The sequence below is a fragment of the Rutidosis leptorrhynchoides genome, chromosome 7, assembly GCF_046630445.1.
Source record: "Rutidosis leptorrhynchoides isolate AG116_Rl617_1_P2 chromosome 7, CSIRO_AGI_Rlap_v1, whole genome shotgun sequence".
NCBI lineage: Eukaryota > Viridiplantae > Streptophyta > Magnoliopsida > Asterales > Asteraceae > Rutidosis > Rutidosis leptorrhynchoides.
Genome location: NC_092339.1, coordinates 33,574,113 through 33,596,788, shown reverse-complemented (window position 1 = coordinate 33,596,788; position 22,676 = coordinate 33,574,113). Strand labels below are relative to the sequence as shown.

At 33.8% G+C, this 22,676-nt stretch overlaps 1 protein-coding gene across 1 annotated transcript; it reads right to left on the bottom strand.

The window, feature by feature from the left end:
* Positions 1-6,183: 6,183 nt before the first annotated feature.
* On the bottom strand, positions 6,184-9,496 carry LOC139859094 (uncharacterized). Its single transcript, XM_071847903.1, has 7 exons — positions 9,485-9,496; positions 9,288-9,401; positions 8,967-9,084; positions 8,736-8,839; positions 7,668-7,776; positions 7,302-7,577; positions 6,184-7,247 (listed from the first exon to the last, which is right to left on the bottom strand). The coding sequence occupies exons 1-7, from the start codon at positions 9,494-9,496 to the stop codon at positions 6,184-6,186; spliced, it is 1,797 nt and encodes a 598-aa protein (XP_071704004.1).
* Between the last annotated feature and the right edge of the window lie 13,180 nt (positions 9,497-22,676).

Here is a 22,676-nt window from a genome sequence, read left to right as displayed (position 1 = left end):
GAAAGAAGTAGCACAACCACATTCGATAGATCATCAAATCGTATTCATGATTAATTTGGATTCCTACATAAGGTTAGCTTATTTATCTCACTCAATCTGCAGATGAGTATGCTAGAGTAATTTAGATCAGGAGCCAACATAATAGGGAAATTGTTAAAAATACACTTTTTTTTGGAGGCTTCAAACAAAATACACTTTTTTTTAAAAAAAATTGTCTTTTTACACCATTCGGTAGACGGGATTCCGTCTACCACCTTTATCTGTCGTCTACTACCATTTTTACAAAGTAGTCGACGGTGAGATAAAGGTGGTAGACAGAATTCCCGTCTACTGGCAGGGTTAGTAGACAGCGAGAACAAAGCAGTAGACAGACATTTACAAAGTAGTCGGCCGTCTACTGCCTTGTTGTTGCTGTCTACTGCCTTGTTGTTGCTGTCTACTGCCTTGTTAGTGTCTACAAGGCAGTAGACAGCAACAACAAGGCAGTAGACGGTCGACTACTTTGTAAATTCTGTCTACCACCTTTATCTCACCGTCGACTACTTTGTAAAAATGGTAGTAGACGACAGATAAAGGTGGTACTGCCTTGTTGTTGCTGTCTACTGCCTTGTAGACACTAACAAGGCAGTAGACAGCAACAACAAGGCAGTAGACGGTCGACTACTTTGTAAATGTCTGTCTACTGCTTTGTTCTCGCTGTCTACTAACCCTGCCAGTAGACAGGAATTCGTCTACCACCTTTATCTCACCGTCGACTACTTTGTAAAAATGGTAGTAGACGACAGATAAAGGTGGTAGACGGAATCCCGTCTACCGAATGGTGTAAAAAGACAATTTTTTTTAAAAAAAAAAGTGTATTTTGTTTAAAGTCTTAAAAAAAAAAGTGTATTTTGATCAATTTCCCAACATAATAATAAGGTAAACAATACACTCAAACAGGCCACTATTGAATTATTACAATTTGTTAATAAAACAAATGTGTTACTTTTCACTAGCGGTGGTCGGTTTGCAAGGGATACAAACTTCTGCATTTCTAGCCAAAACGAACCCAAAATTCAAACAGTTCACTCCAACATAGGTTTAGATTAAGCAACAAACCCATGGCTACTTTAACAGAGTAAACCAATAGATAGCTAGATAACAAACAAAGACAGAGACACATATATGCCTATATATAGTCATATAGGTTCATATAATAATATAATGATAATGATCCTGTCCGACAACTTAATAGAGTACAAAAATTCAAAAGCGGACATGGAATAATGTTTTCAATTCAGCATACAACGGATCAAACAGCAACCATCTTCCCCTTGCCCAAAATCCCAGCTATTCATTTAATCTATCTACTCTAGTAATAAAAACAAATAATGCTTTTAAATTATATGTTCACAACTGCCAGTCCCATTCATCCTCCTCAATTACATCAGCAGCAGCAGCAGCAGCAGCTTCTTCTTCATCATCCCACCTCTTCTCCTTACCATCCATACCAAAGCTTGACGCCATTTCCAAAAACAAGACTATATTATCAATTCCCAAGGGGGGGGGGGGGTGTCATGTTTACCACGTTTCACTATCCCTCTCACTGCTTTCTTCAATCTATATGAAATTTTCCGGTCGCGTTCCATTTTATGTGCTATATATCTGTTATAGTGTTCCCGGACCCGCACCACATCATATTCATCAAAATATCCTGGAGTATTAGGTGGTATTTTTCTCCTGAGGCAACATATCTCCTCTTCTTCTAGTAAAGCACCAGATATGATTTCTGGAGTGCTGACCAAACAAAAGTGTGTGTATATATATATATATATATATATATATATATATATATATATATATATATATATATATATATATATATATATATATATACATATATATATATAGTGGTAGGATCAAGGGGGAAGTAACCAATTGGGGGGAAGCGGGGGAAGCAAAACCTTTTTTTTTCCTTCGTTTTTTGAAAAAACTTTGTTCACGAACATTATAGATTGGATGAAAATATGAACATTTAATAAACACGCTTTGTGATAAATGTTTTTATTTTGGCGGGAAAACGCTCGAAGAAGTAATATATAACAATTATCGTGTTTTTCGAGCATATGTTGAGGGTTTAGATATTAGGGTTTAGAAATTTAGGGTTTAGATTTTAGATTTAGGGTTTAGATTTAGGATTTAGATTGAGTTTTTAACACAAACGGTTTAGAGTTTAGGGTTTTGAGTTTAGGGACTAAACCCAAAACACTAAACCCTAAACTCTAAATCGGGCTAAATTTTACTTCACAAAACATGAAGAAAAAAAACGTTAACATTCTTCACGATCAATAATCTTTAATGTTATTTTTGTCGATCGTTTTCCCGCCTAAATAATAACATTCATCACGAAGTGTCTTTTCTAAATGTTCATATTTTCGTGTGATCTTGATGCCTGAAAAAAAAAAATTCCAAAAAAAGGGAAAAAAAAAAATTTGCTTCCCCCCGCTTCCCCCGATTGGTTACTTCCCCAATGATCCTCCCCATATATATATATGATCATGTTTACTAAAACACTATTAATCAAAACGCGCACACACACACACACTGCGCGCACACACACACACACTGCACCTATGATACTACTATAGTAATATCAAAAAAATATATAAGCGATATATATATTAAGCAAAATATAAATATTGCTTAATATAAATATATTTTATATATATATATATATATATATATATATATATATATATATATATATATATATATATATATAAACACTACTAATCAAAACGCGCACACACACACACACTGCACCTATGATACTACTATAGTAATATCAAAAAAAAATATAAGCGATATATATATTAAGCAAAATATAAATATTGCTTAATATATATATATATATATATATATATATATATATATATATATATATATATATATATATATATATATATATATATATATATATATATATAATATGATGATAAAAAACCAAACCTGGATAGTACGTCACTAGTAAGCATCCAAATGTCAGGTTGAATGTGCTTAATGCGGCTCTTATTATTATTATTATTATTAGCAGCAGCAGCAGCAAATTCATCAAGCCCCTTCATCCAATTACCGTTGCTCCCTTCCTTTAGATAGAAGTTGACAACATCAACAGCTATACCATTTTCTTTTAACTTCTCTCCAAACGACCTCCCCACTTCTTGCATATTGAATTTTGTACAACTGGCAGGCAATTAAGAGTAAACATCACATACAACAACAACAACAGTACCCAATACCACTTGAGTGGTGTATGGAGGAGGTGAGATGTAGACAATCATTCCTTTATCCGAGAATAAAAACAAGTCATTTCTCCACCCAGAAAAGTAGAGAAAGTCATCCCTCTCTTTATTCGGCGGATAAAGAGATTGCTTCCGAGTGGACTTCCGGCCTTTTTTTTAAAAAAAAAAAAAATAGTAAAATAAAATAATAAATAAATAAAAATTGAGACGCCATGAAAATGGTAGAATCAAATTTTCATGGGTTTAAAAGCCTGCCTGAAAATCAATTTAGGCTCTAAGCGACAGTCAAGACGTCACTTAATCGACGTTTAGTGTTGCCTCAATAAATAAAGCCAAGGGACCTTGTAAACAGAACACGAAAGGTATGCCGGGTGGAAGTTGTTGCACAAGCAAAGAGCCAACCACCCGTAACAAACCAAAGCACCACTCATGCACTTTTACGGTAGACATCCCCGAAGCCACACAACTAAAAGAAAACCACTCAAGCTCATGAGCAAAGAAGGTCCTCCTCAGCCATAATGACCCCAGGATGCACCGAACGATACGAGAGACACACACACACCCACACACCCACCACACACACGCACCCATCTATACACACCCCCATACACACACACACACACCCCCCCCCCCCATAAAAACATAAACCTATATACAAACCAGCATACAACCGTACATAAACATACCTATATACCTGCAAGAACACGTACCTACGTACATACAAACACCAACAAAACAAGCAAAAACATACATACAAACCTGCAAAAAAAAAACAGCCTAGCAAAAATACATAATCAAAACCTACATTTCTTCAAAAAACAGAAAACCTACAAACATAGACATAAAAAACCTACAGTACAAAACCTACATACATACCTCCCAAAAACAAACGTACAAACCATGCATACATATCTACAAACAAATGTGCATACAAACACCAAAAAACAAAAACCAACTCGTCTACTAGTACTAGTAGTTGTAAATAATAAAAAAAAGGTAATGATAATGATACTAGTAATAATAGTAATAATTATAATAATAAAACAAGTAGTAGTAAATAATAGTTAATAGTAATAATATTAATATTAATAATACTAATAATAATAAAAATTAATAATACAGATAATAATAATAATAATAATACTAATAATAATAGTAATAATAATAATTAATAATAATAATAATAATAGTTTTAGTAAAAGTACAGTAATAGTATTGCTAAGAGTATAATAGTAGTACAAATGATAATAATACTAATAGTAATAATAATAAACATAATAATAATAATAATAATAATACTAATAATAATAATAATAGTAATATTAGTAAAAGTATAGGAATAGTACAGAGTAGTAGTGATAATAATAATACAAATAGTAATAGTAATAATAATAATAATAGTAATAATAAAAATAATAATATTAATACTAATACTAATAATAATAATAATCCTAATAATAAAACTAGTAAAAAAAATAATAATAATAATAATAATAATAAAAGGAAAGTAACCCTACTCGACTATTCTAATTCTAGCCCTCCACGCACCCCTATCAGAAGTCATGTCCTCGGTCAACGAAAGTTCCCTCATGTCGAGCCTTAGTCTATCCATCCACCTACGAGTAGGTCTACCCCTTCTCCTTACGCCAACGACCGTGAGTGCCTCGACTCTCCTAACTGGTGCAATACTTGGTCGCCTCATCACATGCCCAAACCATCGAAGTCGTTCTTCTCTTAGCTTGTCGATGATGCTACCGACCCCAAGGTCTTCCCTAAACACCCCATTTGGGATCATATCTAACATGGTTTTACCGCACGTCCACCTAAGCATCCTCATTTCTTCCACTTCCATCCTTCTCTCTTAGGCCTTCGTCATTGGCCAACATTCCGATCCGTACAACATGGCAGGTCTAATTGCCACCTTGAAGAATTTCCCTTTCAATTTAAACGGTATCTTCTTGTCGCACAAGACCCCTTTCGCTGCTCTCCACTTCATCCAACCTACCTTAATACGATGAGTCACGTCCTCGTCTATCCTCCCTGATTTGTGGAGGACCGAACCTAGATATCTAAACGACTCTTGTGGTTGCAAGATCTGGTCCCCAATGCTGATATTCCCTCCAACATATAGTTCATCCTCAGTCCTACTAAATTCGCACCTTAGATATTCCGTCTTTTGTCTACTGATCCGTAGCCCATTTTGTTCTAAGGCATCCCTCCATCGTTCTAGTCTTCTATTAAGTTCATCCTTTTGTTCCGATACAAGCACGATATCATCGGCAAAAATCAGACACCAAGGGACGTTCTCTTGTATTCCTTGAGACAGCTCGTCGAGGATCAAAGCGAAAAGGAAAGGACTAAGGGCTGATCCCTGGTGCAAGCCTAATTCTATCGAGAAATACTCTGTGTTTCCCACAGGCGTCCTAACACAGGACTTCGCCCCATCGTACATATCTATAATAGCTCTAATATACTTACTTGGGATACCCCTAACATTAAGGGTCTTCCAAATCAGCTTTCGCGGTACGCTATCATAGGCCTTTTCTAAGTCTAAGAAGACCATCTCTAGACCCTTTTGTTTCTCCCTATACTTCTCCATAACGCTTCTTAAAATATGAATTGCCTCCATCGAAGAGCGCCCTGGCATGAAACCAAATTGGTTTTCTGAAACCGTAGTTTCGCGTCGAAGTCTAGTCTCAATCATTCTCTCCCAAAGCTTCATAGTATGACTAAGTAATTTTATGCCTCTATAATTACCGCAGATTTGGGCATCCCCTTTATTTTTGTAGATGGGGATAATCTCACTGAGTCTCCATTCCGTAGGCATTTTATAACTTCTAAGCGTCTTATTGAAAAGACACGTCAACCACCTGACACCATCGTCGCCAAGGCATCGCCACGCCTATATTGGAATCTGGTCCGGTCCTACAGCTTTGTTTCTACCCATTTTTCGTAGTGCCGATCTTACTTCTCCCTGACTGATTCTCCTACAGAAGTTGTTGTTCCGGAATTGTCCTATTCCCAAGTCCTGTGGATCCTCTTGGCGCCCGAGTCCTTCACCCACGAAAAGAGATGAGAAATACCCTTCCCATCTTTTCCTAATTTCTTCTTCCTTCACTATGGTTTGACCGGCTTCATCCTTGATAAACTTGGTGATATCTATATCCCTCCTCCTACGCTCCCTCGCTTTTGCAATCCTGTAAATATCATTTGCTCCTTCTTTAGAGTCTAGTTTTCTATACAAATCTTCATACGCTTTATCTTTTGCACGGGCAACGGCCTTCTTAGCTTCTCTATTGGCTTCTTTATACCTCTCCTCTGCCCTAGTTCTATCATCACGTGTCCCGTCCCGGCATCTAATGAGCTCCCTAAACCTTAGTTGCTTAAGCGCAACTTTGGTTTGAACCTCATCACTAATCCACCATGATTCTCTACTAGACTTATGTCCTCTCGATGTCCCTACTGCCACACCTAATGTTTCCTTGGCAACATCTCTAATAGTTGTTGCCAAACTATTCCACATCTGATCTGCGTCCACTTGAGTAACCGTATCCATTCCTGCCTCTACTCTTTCCAAAACTGACGCTTTAAAAGTTTCGGCATTCACTTCATTCAGCTTCTTCCAAAGGATCCTAGGTTGGACGGGTCTCACTCTCCTAGTAACCCGCCTCTGCACAACCAAGTCCATGACCAATAATCGGTGTTGGGTGGAACAGGTCCAGGTAGTCAGGGCTCTACAGTCTCTGCAAGCCTTAAGGTCCCCTTTGCGAAGCAGCAAATAGTCAATCTGGGTACTATGTCCCCCACTATGGAAAGTTGCAAGTTGCGCTTCCGTCTCCCTAAAGAAAGAGTTTGCAACAACCAAATCGTGGGCAACAGCGAATTCGAGAATAGAGCGTCCTTCTTCGTTTCGAACTCCGTACCCAAAGCCCCCATGGACACCCGTATATCCGTCCGAAAACGTTCCTATATGTCCATTAAGGTCTCCCCCAAAAAGCAAACGATGATCAGCGGGTCAACTCCTCACAACTTCGTCTAACGATTCCCAAAAGCGGCTTTTTTCTTCATCTCCTAAACCAGCATGAGGTGCGTAAGCGCAAATGACCATGTAAGTCTCCTCCTGGATAACTAACCTAACCGCCATAATCCTATCGCTACACCTATCCACACCCACAATATTATCCTTATAAAGGGGTCCTATAAAGATCCCTACCCCGTTTCTAGCTACTCTAGAACCCGAAAACCACAACCTGTAGTCGTCAATGTCAACCGCCTCTTCACCCCTCCATCTGGTCTCTTAAACACACAATATGTCCACTTTACTCTTAAGTAACGTATCTACAAGTTCCCGGGATTTGCTAGTCAAAGTTCCTACATTCCAACTACCTACTCTAATCCTAACACGAGTATCTCTACTCCCTCTAGACCTACCCGCCCCTAAGCTAACAGGACATGACCTCAAGTAACCATGCGAAAGTGACGAGTGAATCTTACCCTATAAACAACACACTAATAGAAAGAAAAGAGTTACAAATACCGGAAAAAAAAGCTAACAAAACAATTACAAAAGTAAGTGTGCAAAATAACAATTAATAGTTAATAATAGGAATAAAAATACTCATACAGGTTAAAAATCAAGGCTATATAACACTTACAAAACAAAAAGTGTCTACCCAAAAGTAGCAGGTTAAAAATAAAAATAGCAAGTAGCACCTTAAAACAGTTATAAACAAATACAAAGCTAGTGGAGTCTCAAAATAATTAATCTATATAATAGATAATAAATAATGCTAGAAAAAATAGTAGGTAAATAGATATGTTATGACTGTGAAAAAAAAAATTTAGCTAATAAAGCACCAGGGGATTATAGATGCATAAACTAAAGAACCCGGTACCAAGAGCAGGTTAGAGCCGGAAAAACAAAAGACCCAGGTATAAAAGAATTAAGATATGTAAAATCCAATAGAAGTAGGACAGCACCGTATGTACAGCAAAGAAAGGTTATAGAAAAGAAAAATAAAAGGGTCAGAGAAAACAAACACAGCCTTGTGAGAACAAGGGAATTCCGGCAACAGCGGCTACCGACGGCACAAGGTAGCAGCAGACAACGGATTAGCTAGGTTTCTGGTTCGCAAGTACGTTTGCTACAAGCTCCGTTATATTACCTGCGAAAAAAGAAAAAAAAAAGACCGGAGAACTATTCCAGTAACCTGACAGGCGGCGCGTGGCGGCGCGTTTGGAGAGGATCGTCGGCGAAAGTTGTACTCTCAGGTTCGGAAAATTGCAGCGAGTTTAATGAAGACGGTGATGACTTCTAATTCTATCAAAGTTAAGAGCAAAATGCGTTCAAAATGAAGGGAGTGGTTGTTTGCTTTTTGGGGTGGAGCAAGTCAGAGAGAGAGTAGTAATAAGGTGAAACATCTAAGCATAATCAAAACACACACACACACATACCCTCCAAAAAAAGAAAAGCATCCTTTTTGGGTGTTCTGGATATGTCAACTCAAGTATCCTCTTGGAAAAGTGGAACGCTAGTGAAAATAGCAACTCACCATCATCTGTGAAACAAGGTGAAAACAAATAAAAAAATAAATGATCCTACCCTACAAATACAATTTACAATTGGTGATATAATACTATATAATATAATATCTTAATTAAACAAGAGTAGAGTAGGAAGCTAACGTTGTCGGAAAGATTCAAGGTGATACAGGATTCTATTAAGATCACTAGTAGGTTGAAGCTCATAACCAGATTTCATAATACCCATTGGCAGTATGCCTATAGCATTCTTCGGATTAGACTGTAAAAAGAAAAAAAAAATCCAACATTTTTGGTAATATATCTAATGCACAATGAGTTGTTACCCTGAATTATAAATTTATACATTATAAATTATATATAAATATAAATAATAAATAATGGAAATATACAAATATATCTATCTACATATATCTAACACGATTATTACTGTAGTTGTTAAATTAAACTAACAAAAGAAAAGACCTTGAGTTTAGCTCGGCAATAAGATCGAACACAATTAAGTTGAAGCGTATACATATAACGAGTATCCAAGGACATCATCGATTGAGAATTGTCGATACAAATCATAATATTCTCCTAGATTATCAACCAACCAAGTTTAATTAGATAAATTTTATAGATAGATAGGATAAATAAAGAAAGAAGGAAGAAAAACATACCTCAACCGCCATAGTTTTGAATAGGGAATGAAATTTGACCAGGATTATTATAACCCCTAATAATCGATTAACTGCGGAATGGAAATAAAATGGCCGTCAGCTCTACTTTATTACCCTTAATAATATACGGGCCGCCAAGTTTTTAATTAGATAAATTTTATACATACCTCAACCGCCATAGTTTTGAATAGGGAATGAAATTTGACCAAATGGTTCCGGATTACCCCTAATAATCGATTAACTGCGGAATGGTAATAAAATAGCCGTCAGCTCTACTTATTACCCCTAATTATAATAATAATATACGGAGTAACCAAACTAAATTAGATAGGTTATCTTTATCATTCTTTTAAATGGAGCCCATCGGAAGTGGAGCCCAGTTTTGGTGGTTTAAATGGGTCACAGGTGGGTTGTGTGAAAGGCCGAAATTGTTTTGATCCAAATTTAATAAAACTATTGGTAACAAGCTTATCGGATTCAAATAGAAAAGGCGATGTTGATTTTTATTTTTTTCTTTTTTTTTTTTTTGAACGGCGAATTTGCATAAGCGGATCATTTATTTTCAACGACCCTCATCATTTGCACTCACACACGCTAGAAGGAAACTCCTACCCGGGTTGTTTGACAACTAATCGCGGGACCTGGGTTGTTTGGCAACTAATCGCAGAAAATTGAAGAAAAAACCTTTCGCCCCCAGGAATTGAACCCGGGTTGCTTGGCAACTAATCGCGGACCCTTCCACGATTCTTTTGCAGCTTCTAATGAAGTGATGGATAATATGAATGGTATTAAAAAGGAATAGTTATTAGTTCTAGCGATACGACAACCACTCCGGCGCAAGTTAAAAAATAATAATAAAAACCGAAGAAAAAAAAGAAACTAGTTCAAGGAGTGAAACGCGTGGGTGGTTAAGTCCCCTGGGTGATCCCAAACTGATGTCCAAAGAGAGTTCAATGATGATGTTGATGCTGAGTTGGATAATACTGTTGATAACGAAACGATAGATGAACATCAATAAGGTATTCCACGTAAACCTATTAAAATAAGCGGTAAGCATCTAAATTTAAAGAAACATGTTAAGGCTAAAATAATGAAGAATTTGAAAACTTCTTAAAAGGTATGTTTGATAGTAGTTAACGCCCTAACAAGTCTAAACAGTGAGGGTGGCAACTTCGAACGCCCTAATAAGTCTAAAGAGTTGGTTTCTAAGTTTCAAATCCAAGAGGTGGCCAATAGTTTGTTCAAATCATGAGCCTATATGGAAAGCTTTTGTGCATGCTGCTACTGTTCTAGTAAGGATTGTATATTTGTTGATGTTGAGATATTTATGTGATTGTAGTCGTGATCCTGATCTTAATATATACTGAACTCCTGTGATTGGAGTGTTGTAATCAATCAATGATCTAGGGTTTCGGGTGGTTCATGTTCTTTGGTTCTGATAGAGTTTGTCTTGTGTTCTTGGGTGATTCCCTTCTTCGGAAAGTTATTACTTCGGTTGGCGATTAAAGATTAAGAAAGAAACACCAATCTTTCAAAATTAGGGTTACGGTCTGGATTCATCTTCTCTTGGCTAATCCAGAGAAGATCTTGATTCTTCCGCTGCTGTTATTATTTTCTTTGTATTCAACTGAGCAAGGCGTACTTTATAACACCTTTTTATTTTTATTGTTCTCTTTGTGTGATGTTTATCTAGGTTGTATGATCATTTTATTATAGAAGAGAGGACTCTCAGTAAGACTTAGAACTGAACCCCTGTGAGATTCTGTTTATCTAGATCACTGCTCAGACTATCTTTTAGGTCTGCATTCATCCGGTTGTGATAGGCTGATGATGATGGGATGGTAATTGAAGATGTACCAATTATATTTGAATGATATTTAGTGGTAGTTTACTCCAAAAAAACTACAAATTCGAAAACATATAGGGTACGAGTAGTTAAATTTAGTGGTGTCATAATAAATTTAAAAGAAAACTATAAATTTGAAGAATACATGGGGTCCTACAGCTAAATATAGTAGTGTTATATACAATTTAAAGAGTATTTTTCTACTAAAATTTTTTAAATTAATGATTTCCCGTGACCCCGCGGGTATGTTACTAGACTCGCCTATGAGCATGAGTTCTATAGTTGTTTCCAACACTTCCCTGACCACCACTAAATATTCGTTTTAGATAGGCTTTAAACCAGAGACATCTTTCATTATCTATATAGTCATATAAAGCTCTAAAATGATGATGTCATCATTAAGCTAATTACTCTTTAATTTTCATAATGATGATGTCATAATTATATATTAATTTAATTAAAAAAATAATACGAAATCTTTTATAAAAGGAAATACTAATCTCTCCTAAATTGTAATTTTTATTTTAGAAAAAATAAAATAAAAGTCATTTATTATTACTAATTATTATTATTATTATTAAAAATATAAATACTCAATTTTGAGAGAACTTTATTATTATTATTATTTATTTTTAATATAATAATTATAATTATTATATTATATTATTAATATTCAAATATGTATTCTTTTTGCGAATTTAATTACGTTACATATGTATGCGAAATTATATGTCTTTATATATTTGTAAAAACAACGACAAGCTTTTCAGTCAAACGGGTCATTAAAATAAATGAATTTAGCATTTATCTTCACTTAATACCTAAAAGATGTCATTAAATTGTTTCGTTTAAACAAACCTATGATTTCAAGGGTCATTTCACTAGTATATTATATAACAAATAAAAATATTTACTAATTAAAGACCCGCGACTTCGCGGGTTTTTTTTTAAGATTTTTTTTATAGATAAGAGATTTCGTACTTAATGTTTGAAGTTTTTGATGCTGAAAATGAAATAAGCTGATAATGAAAAATTGACCTGGTAACCAATCTACCTGGCCCACCCGTCCAGTTTATCACCTCTAAAATAACAATAACAGTTCAAGCACACAAATATGTGTATGGAATCATCAAGACGAAGAGTACTTAATGTGGCTGCTGCTTTTGTAGCAAGTGACTGGAAATCAACAGTTGAGTATTACCTGCGTCATTGACACAAGATGCTTCAGATAACTCCAACTGCTCATTGATATCATCATTTGACTTCTTTTGTGGATTTGAAGAGTCATCATAAGTTTTATCAATGTTGTCCTTACAACTCCTTCAATATAGCAGTCAATATCGCGGCAGCTGAGATTTTACAAATATATATACATTTTTTTTATATATAAATTTTTTTGACCTTTCCGCAATTTGACTCGTTTTGTGAGTCCACCCGTTAATGGTTTAAACTTGGTTAAAATCTCAAATATATGTTAAATAATATCCGCCAAATAATTCGCCAGCCACAAATATATTTTCGAAAATCAATAAAACAAATCAAATTTATTACAAAGCCAAACTATATATATATATATATATATATATATATATATATATATATATATATATATATATATATATAATAGATATCTTTTAAGTATAATATCTTTTAAGTATTTACAAAAAAAATCATAAATCTAATTTACATTTACATGCATATAACGGGAAATCTTAAAAAACTAATATAAGTCGGGTTCATGGAGCACCCCATCCAACATGCCATCCAGCAGTCCTCCTGCCTCTTGCCTCCCGCAGCCAGCAACACATTAATAAAATGGGTACGAATGACAGCTCGATTAACAACTGCAACTAACATTCGCAGACAACAACAATAAAATAAGTATGAAGGAAAAATAAATTTGTAACAGAATGAGAACACACCTTCAAGGGTCAAAAGATAAGATCCTGCTACACATTTTTCAGAAGCCAACACAGGACAACAATTAGCAAATCAAACTTAAAAATTAATAAAACAAATCAAATTTAATACAAAACCCAACTATATATATATATATATATATATATATAGGGGCAGGATCAATGGGGAAGTAACCAATAGGGGGGAAGCGGGGGGAACCAAATTTTTTTTTTTCCGTTTTTTTTGAAAAAAAAAATTTTCGGCATCACGATCACACAAAAATATGAACATTTAGAAGAGACACTTCGTGATGAATGTTATTATTTATGCGGGAAAACGATCGACAAAAATAACATTCAAGATAATATTGTTCGTGAAGAATATGAACGTTTTTTTTTCCATGTTTTGTGAAGTAAAATTTAGCCCGATTTAGAGTTTAGGATTTAGGGTTTGGTGTTTTGGGTTTATTCCATAAACCCAAAACACCAAACCCTAAACCTTAAACCCTAAACTCTAAACTCTAAACCATTCGTGTTAAAAACTCAATCTAAATCCTAAATCTAAACCCTAAACCCTAAATTTCTAAACCCTAATATCTAAACTCCAATAGCTAAAACCTCAAAATACGCTCGAAAAACACGATAATTGTTATATATTACTTCTTCGAGCGTTTTCCCGCCAAAATAAAAACATTTATCACAAAGTGTCTCTACTAAATGTTCATATTTTCATCTCATCTATAATGTTCGTGAACAAAGTTTTTTCATAAAACGAAAAAAAAAAGTTTTTGCTTCCCCCCGCTTCCCCCCGAATGGTTACTTCCCTCTTGATCCTACCACTATATATATATATATATATATATATATATATATATATATATATATATATATATATATATATATATATATATATATATATATATATCAACAACAACAATACCCAATTCCACTAAAGTGAGTATGAGGTATATATATATATATATATATATATATATATATATATATATATATATATATATATATATATATATATATATAGGGGCAGGATCAATGGGGAAGTAACCAATCGGGGGGAAGCGGGGGGAAGCAAAATTTTTTTTTTTTTCGTTTTTTTTTAAAATTTTTTTTCCCCGGCATCAAGATCACACAAAAATATGAACATTTAGAAGAGACACTTCGTGATGAATGTTATTATTTAGGCGAGAAAACGATCGACAAAAATAACATTCAAGATAATATTGTTCGTGAAGAATATGAACGTTTTTTTTTTTCATGTTCTGTGAAGTAAAATTTAGCCCGATTTAGAGTTTAGGATTTAGGTTTTAAGATTTAGGATTTGGTGTTTTAGGTTTATTCCATAAACCCTAAACCCTAAACTCTAAACCGTTCGTGTTAAAAACTCAATCTAAATCCTAAATCTAAACCCTAAATCTAAACCCTAAACCCTAAATTTCTAAACCCTAATATCTAAACTCTATAAACCTTAATATCTAAACCCTAATATCTAAACCCCAATAGCTAAAACCTCAAAATACGATCGAAAAACACGATAATTGTTATATATTACTTCTTCGAGCGTTTTCCAGCCAAAATAAAAACATTTATCACAAAGTGTCTCTACTAAATGTGAACATTTAGAAGAGACACTTCGTGATGAATGTTATTATTTAGGCGGGAAAAAGATCGACAAAAAACGATCGACAAAAATAACATTCAAGATAATATTGTTCGTGAAGAATATGAACGTTTTTTTTCTTCATGTTTTGTGAAGTAAAATTTAGCCCGATTTAGAGTTTAGGGTTTAGGGTTTGGTGTTTTGGGTTTATTCCATAAACCCAAAACCCTAAACCCAAAACCTTAAACCCTAAACCCTAAACTCTAAACCGTTCGTGTTAAAAACTCAATCTAAATCCTAAATCTAAACCCTAAATCTAAACCCTAAACCCTAAATTTCTAGACCCTAATATCTAAACTCTATAAACCTTAATATCTAAACCCTAATATCTAAACCCCAATAGCTAAAACCTCAAAATACGATCGAAAAACACGATAATTGTTATATATTACTTCTTCGAGCATTTTCCAGCCAAAATAAAAACATTTATCACAAAGTATCTCTACTAAATGTGAACATTTAGAAGAGACACTTCGTGATGAATGTTATTATTTAGGCGGGAAAACGATCGACAAAAATAACATTCAAGATAATATTGTTCATGAAGAATATGAACGTTTTTTTTTCATGTTTTGTGAAGTAAAATTTAGCCCGATTTAGAGTTTAGGGTTTGGTGTTTTGGGTTTATTCCATAAACCCAAAACACCAAACCCTAAACCCTAAACCCTAAACCCTAAACTCTAAACCGTTCGTGTTAAAAACTCAATCTAAATCCTAAATCTAAACCCTAAATCTAAACCCTAAACCCTAAATTTCTAAACCCTAATATCTAAACCCTATAAACCTTAATATCTAAACCCCAATAGCTAAAACCTCAAAATACGATCGAAAAACACGATAATTGTTATATATTACTTCTTCGAGCGTTTTCCAGCCAAAATAAAAACATTTATCACAAAGTGTCTCTACTAAATGTTCATATTTTCATCTCATCTATAATGTTCGTCAACAAAGTTTTTTCAAAAAACGAAAAAAAAAAAAAAATTTTTGCTTCCCCCCGCTTCCCCCCGAATGGTTACTTCCCTCTTGATCCTACCACTATATATATATATATATATATATATATATATAGGCACATTTCCCATCATTGTCGGATCATAGAATATGAACGATGCCAAAACAGAAAAAACACCTCAATGTGTCTACTACATACTCTTTAATGGAGCTGAGAAATTCATTGTTGATCAGGTTGAGATACTCATTGTTGTTTCATTGAGTTGTGGTTGACCTGAAAAACAAAGGAAATTGACAGTTCAAAGTATCTGCAATTTGTTTTCTGTGGTGGCTATCATTGTGCATAGAAATGAATTTAGTGTGTTTAGTAGAATCACTACTTTAAAGATGAAGTCAAATTCACATATAATCTAGGCCAAGGACCTCACATAAACAAAAGGAGAAAAAAGGTAAAACAAAGACCACCCCATCACTTATGCCATACCAAATTTATCATCTTAACTGAAATCATGATGCTTAAGAAAGAAAGTTAAAGAAGCCAAACACAAATTGTGGTCTCATAACTGTATTCTAAAGAGATTAAAAAAAGCAAGTGAACAACAATACACCTGTATTTTCCATTGAAGGCAATGTGCTACCGGATGGTGACCCATGCTGAACACGATTAGGAGCACAAGAAGATCTACTCGAGCAACACAATGTTAATTTGAGACCCACTATGGCACACTTAAATGACACCAAGGTGAAACAACATTAGAAACCTAACATAATACAACAAAGTTACAAATTTAAAATACGTCCACAAGTTAATCAACTAACAGAATTTTAACAAAGTAACATGAATAAGAAAGGGTACTTGTAAAGAAGTCATTGGTTATGACCGAAACAATCAAACATGGGGAAACAGATTTAGAGACAATATCTAAATCATCACCATGAAGCACCTGACCCAAACGACTCCAGTCTCTTAAATGGTCATGCTTGCAAGTTGGCTTTGCGATACGACAACATATACAAACGGCTGAGGAACAACGACACTCAATGGTGGGGTAGAACACTCACCAACAACACCTTTTTTAATGCTTTTCTTACTACCTATTAAAAGTACTAAAGACACAACAATATTGAACACTAACTGGACTAAAAAAAGGGACTCCACAAATGAATTAACAAAGGCAAAACCCACAGGTGGTCACAACCATTAAACAAAACAAAATACAAAACAAAAGGAACAAAAGCACTATTTAATGATAGTGAATAAATGAAAAACATTAGTCATAATTTCTTACCAAAATCAAAGAAGAAGCCTTTCCTCACCAACAAAAAAAGGAAGTTGCAAGAAATGTTCAAACACCATCGGAGCAACAAATCGTCTAAACCTGAAATGCAAAAAAGTGAACCAAAATAAACAAATATATACTGTTATCACAATCAGTAACCAAAAGGAACAAATTCACAAATCTTCTTTACTCATAACATATTTATTTGGAATGCTTTAAACAAATTTACAAATTTAAAAGAGATGTTTCTTTTTGTTCACTTTTAGGTTGCCCAGCAAAAGATGCACCATCACAGTACTGTATCTTCACCTTGTTCCAGTTATAGTATAGAAATATGAAAATGTGTGTCACCAGATTATTGCTTCAATATAGAATGAATAGTGCAACTAATTTCTTTTACCAATCTATAGATGGAGGAACACCACGCATTACACGATAATAATGTCGTTGGTATACTAAAATCGATAGGATAGGTAAAAAAACCACCGTACATACCCATCAATTTCAACCAATTTTCAAACCTAAGCCTTACAATTACCATGAATTAAAAAAAAAGGAGCAGAAAGAGCGCACCACCACCGATCGATTATTTTGATCGCCAAACCAAACGCCCAAGATTTAGAAGGAAAATATAGTGGAAGCATGTGGCGAGAAGTGCAAAATTCAACATAACAGGAACAATCATTCATCATCGGAAACATGAAGATAAAACCTTTACCTTCATAAACGAAGTTAAACTTATGTACCTATTTTAAATTTGTAGCTTTTTTGTTTCTGAGCAAAAATCCAACACCACCGCCAGTGTTACCGTGTTGTTGATGATGACGGATTTTTGCTCAAACACCATACCTCCATATACGGTTAATCATGAAGATATAATATAACCCCTGCCGCCATAAACGTGAAAACCCTAATCGCACAAACCGAACAATTAAGGTAAAGGAGATAGCAATGAAGGCGATGGCGATTGCTGCAACAACACGGTAGCAGCGATGGCGATTAGGTTTTGGTTCAGCAAATTTGAATTCAAAAAGGAAATACCGCGTCAGCCGTCAGGCCTTATTTAAGCTATTTAGCTGAAATTTCAAATTAAATGTGTTATTATTGGAAACACATTTAATTAGGCAATTTTGTTGGAATTAGTTTTAATTAAGGGTAGACTAGTTATCGAACCCTCGCTTCGCACCGGGGTTCGGTTTTCAATGTATTTTATTGCGTTTAGTAAAATTATTTTGTGGCTAACGATGATGTCGTTGAAGCGCAACTCGAGTCGAACTAAAATGTATAACCCGTGAGAGATTTAAATGTTATTTTAAATTAACAATATATGTGCATCTCCGCGTTTCGCTATGGAATTGTCGACTTTTAAAAATTTAACGCAAAATCAACGTGTATGAAAAGTACCCCAAATATTTAGCGTTTTTTAAAAAGCGTTCGTTTTGCGTATATCTAGTGACATTGTGTTCCTAAAATTATTTAGAGTTTAACGATGGTGTCAGAAAAATTTAACTCGTTGCGAGCGAGAAGATATGACTCGTTGAATATTTGGGTGGAGTTTATTTAAGATTTTTTATGAAAATGGTAATTTGACACTTTACCCCCTGTTTGGAGGGTCGATTTGAATTTTTCAAAAAAGTGTGGGGGCTTTGCTGGTAAAATGAAATTTAGTTAAAATTAAAATAAAAAATAAAAAGGTGAAAAGTCGAAAATGTCTCTGGTTACTATTCATAACTTTTATCTATTAGTTAAGATGTAAATTAGTAATGTTCACCAAAAACGGATTAAAGCTTAAGTAATAATTATTTGATGTAAAGATCTAAGGGTGATAATTAATTGAATTGTTGAATGGATGATCAAGATCTTTTCTTGTGAAATAATTATTACTTATTTAAGCTTTTGCTTTAATAATAAGAGAGAAGAGAGATTGTTAAAGTTGAAAGAAAATTAAAAAGTTAAGTGGACATTTATATTAGGATGAGATGGGAGAAAGATTATGATTTATAATGGTTAACTAGTGAAATGACCCGTGGAATCACGGGTTTGTTTAAACGAAACAGTTTAATAATATGTTTTAGGTATTAAGTGAACGTAAATGCTAAAGTTATTTAGTTTAATGAACCGTGGAATCACAGAGTTCGACTAAGAAACTCGTTAGCTGAACATTTCATCAAACACCTAAAATGCATATTAAACAATTCACATATTGTCATTTTATTTTAAAAGTATAAATCAAAATATTAATTTAAAATTGGTTTCCTCATGCCTAGCTTTTATACCTTTCCATACTCAATTCAAAATAATTAGTTAAAATAATTAAAAATTATTTAATTTTAATAATTAAAATAATTATTAATAAGATTTAATAATAATTAATTAATAAGATTCAATTTTAATTCAAAATTATTTAAATTAATGACATCACCCACATGTTTAGATTTTTTTCTTTTTCTTTTTGATTTTTTCTTAAAAAAAGAAATTAACTTAATAATGACATCATCATTTTAGCATTTTAATATTAATTATATATGACTATCCAAATTACTTCGTTCATCAAACAAATGCATTATCTATTACATCTTTATCTTATAAATCATGGAAAAAAATCAAACTTGTTACTCCATGAGTTAATCCTAATCTAAATTGCTGACATGTTAATCACTATGCTAATTATCATTAACACCTAATCATGCCACGCTGTCTATACAAAATAAAAAAAACGACCGTACATCCCCCTTCTCCTTGGTCGTGTGTTCAACCCAATCCAATAGAAACCCTAAATCCCGTCGTCGTCTCTTTCACGCTGGCATCTTCAATCGCTATACACAAAACGCTCTAGAAATCTGATTCCTCTCTTCTCCTACGGCGGCTCTCCGATCCATCGCCTGCAAACCCAATACCTTAATTGTTTCAACCGGAAAATACATGAATATCTGATTCGAAATCAAACGGATGCGATTGATATACCAAATAACCAATTGCCATATGAACATTTCATCATCTCTCTTCGATCCGAAAATTCCATCAACGATTCTGTTAAACCAGGTATGTAAGTAAACGTGTGTTTTGATATTCAATTGTTCACACACGTATAAACGAAATCAATTTTTGTTTTCTTGTGTATGGATGAAATCAATTTGTGTTTTCTTGTGGATTTAAAATATTAGGGTTTGTATTTCAGAGTAACACTCACAATTCTTATCTTTTAATCTGATCCTAAAATATAATGGATGTAGTCTGTAAATTCATTATATTGTGTATACGTATGTGATTATGTTAATACATTTATATTATCATTGCATATTTGCTGTGTGCTATTAATTAATAAAATTCAATCGTATGCATACTGACATGTTTTCCAGAATGTTGCAGATGATATGTGAGGGTGACACACTCAATTCGTTTATTGAAATGGTGGAGATTATTTATTCATTTCGGATGAATAGAGCCTGGCACCTTCAAATTCATGATTTTATTTTTCCTGCCACACCGTACACCGTCTATAACTATCTATGGTTTTTAGTTTTTTATTTTTTTATTTTATCAATATCAATATTTTGATATTGATTATACATGTGTAGGTTTATTAGCAGGTTCAATGAATAATAGGCCCAAGACCCTTAATCACTTCAAGCACTATTGAGATGGATGGGACATTACTTATAAATAATTAAAGCGCGGTGAGTTCTTTCCATTTGATTTTGATGATAAATCATAAATCTGTTGTAAACAAGAATGTTGGTTGTGCATTTTAAAGACATTATCAGGAGTTATTAACATGTTGCTTTTGTCAGGTACGATTTGTTGAACAATTCTAATTGAACATTATTAGGAGTATTTAACCATTTCATTGAACAATCCACTACTTAATTTGACAAAAAAAAATTTTTTATATCATAATATATAAGCTTTATATATGTAGTCTGGTAAAGAAGTGAGGTGGTGCACGAATAGGATCATTTCAATAGAGTTTGAATAGGTTCAATTTGGTAGTGGTGATTATCTACTTAATTTGCAAAAGGATTACTTAGTTACCGAATTATTTGTTGAGGTTTGATGTAATTGTGATGTTGATCTTTTGTTTTCTTGTGTGCAGAGTATTGATTACACTATTTTAACTACCTAAATGTGTTTTCATGTAATCCACTTACTCTCTGTAATTAGGCCTGACACTAACTTAGAAAGTTGACTTTTCAGAGATTGACCTTTATTATATTTTGATCCATGTTGGTGTTTTAGTAAAGATTGATGGATGGAGCTATTTGTTGGATTCTAATATAATTTATGGTGATATTAGAGGGGTTTGGAACTGCCTTTTTAATAAATTTATAGTCCAGATTGCTCAATTTACGGATGTTAGTGATAGGTTGACTCATAACAGTCAACGGGTTATTCTCACAAAAATGGACATGTGTTATGCTGATTGTGTAGAGCTGGAAGATTTTTATCTCATCTGTTTCAATCACTTGGATTTTACCAGGAATTTTATGAAGCTTATTGAGGTAATCCTATATTTTGTTTGTCAAATGGTTGACTTTTGAAAGATTCATAATTTTGTCAAGTTGAAGATCAAGAACAGTGATATTTTGAACCTGGATATATATAGTAATACTGAACATGCTGCTTATGATGTTCTAAATATCAGCAAGTTGGATGGTGGTGATGTGTTGACTGATAAAGGTCAACAGGCTATAATTTGGTTATCTGATTATTGTTTGGTACAGTTGTTTGTTACTACTGATTCATGGTTGAGACTTTTGATCCAATTTTATCATATAGAAGTTTTGAATCTTTTTTCTAATAAAGAGATTCGAGATTCAAAGGTAACAATATATGTGTTTATATTGTTGAAAGTGGCGATTACTGAATCAGTTTACGGTGTTTCTTGAAATTGATTCCATAAGTACCTATGTCACATATGGCCAATTACTTAGTTCACAAATGACCTATAGATAACCCTGCCTGATATGGAACAAATATATAATTTTACCATATTATCACTACACTCCTATATTTTTGAAATCGATGGCTGATATCATTTTTGGTTTGTGTATGCGCTCTTACATTTAAGAACACGGTTGTAACTTACATGGTTCTTTATTTTCAGGTAATCTTTATTTTCAAGTAATCTTTGTTTTCTTCAACAAAAGTTGCTATTAGCAAGAGTTCATTTTTGAAAAGTATTTTAGGCTGAGGGTGCATCGTCTGTTGGTTATGGTATGTTCATCATTCGTTCATTTTTTTCCTTATGTTTGTGGTTTTCATGTTGTTTTTATATCTCCTTTCCACTTGCAGATGTCTTGCAGTCAGTACCCAGATGGGTGGTGTGGGAACCTTATTGAAATCCCGCTCGGCTAGCTTGATACGTCATAACTTGACTCTGATTCAGTTAGGCAAGTTTGGTTTCTATAAAATCTCATTTTGTCGTCGTCACGGTGATATGTAAACCAATTTTCCTGTGTACATCTAAGGTATAGTTACTCATTGCTTTCTTCCACAAAACTTCTCATTGAATAGCAGGTATTTGACGTCATTATGAGCT

What these genes read in the sequence shown, in the direction of transcription:
- LOC139859094 (XM_071847903.1), bottom strand. An exon ending in ATTGCCGAGCTAAACTCAAG is followed by an intron (nt 9,085 to 9,287) that starts GTCTTTTCTTTT and finishes TTCTTTTTACAG; the next exon opens with TCTAATCCGAAGAATGCTAT. An exon ending in TGCTTTTCTTTTTTTGGAGG is followed by an intron (nt 7,777 to 8,735) that starts GTATGTGTGTGT and finishes TGTTGTTTATAG; the next exon opens with GGTAAGATTCACTCGTCACT.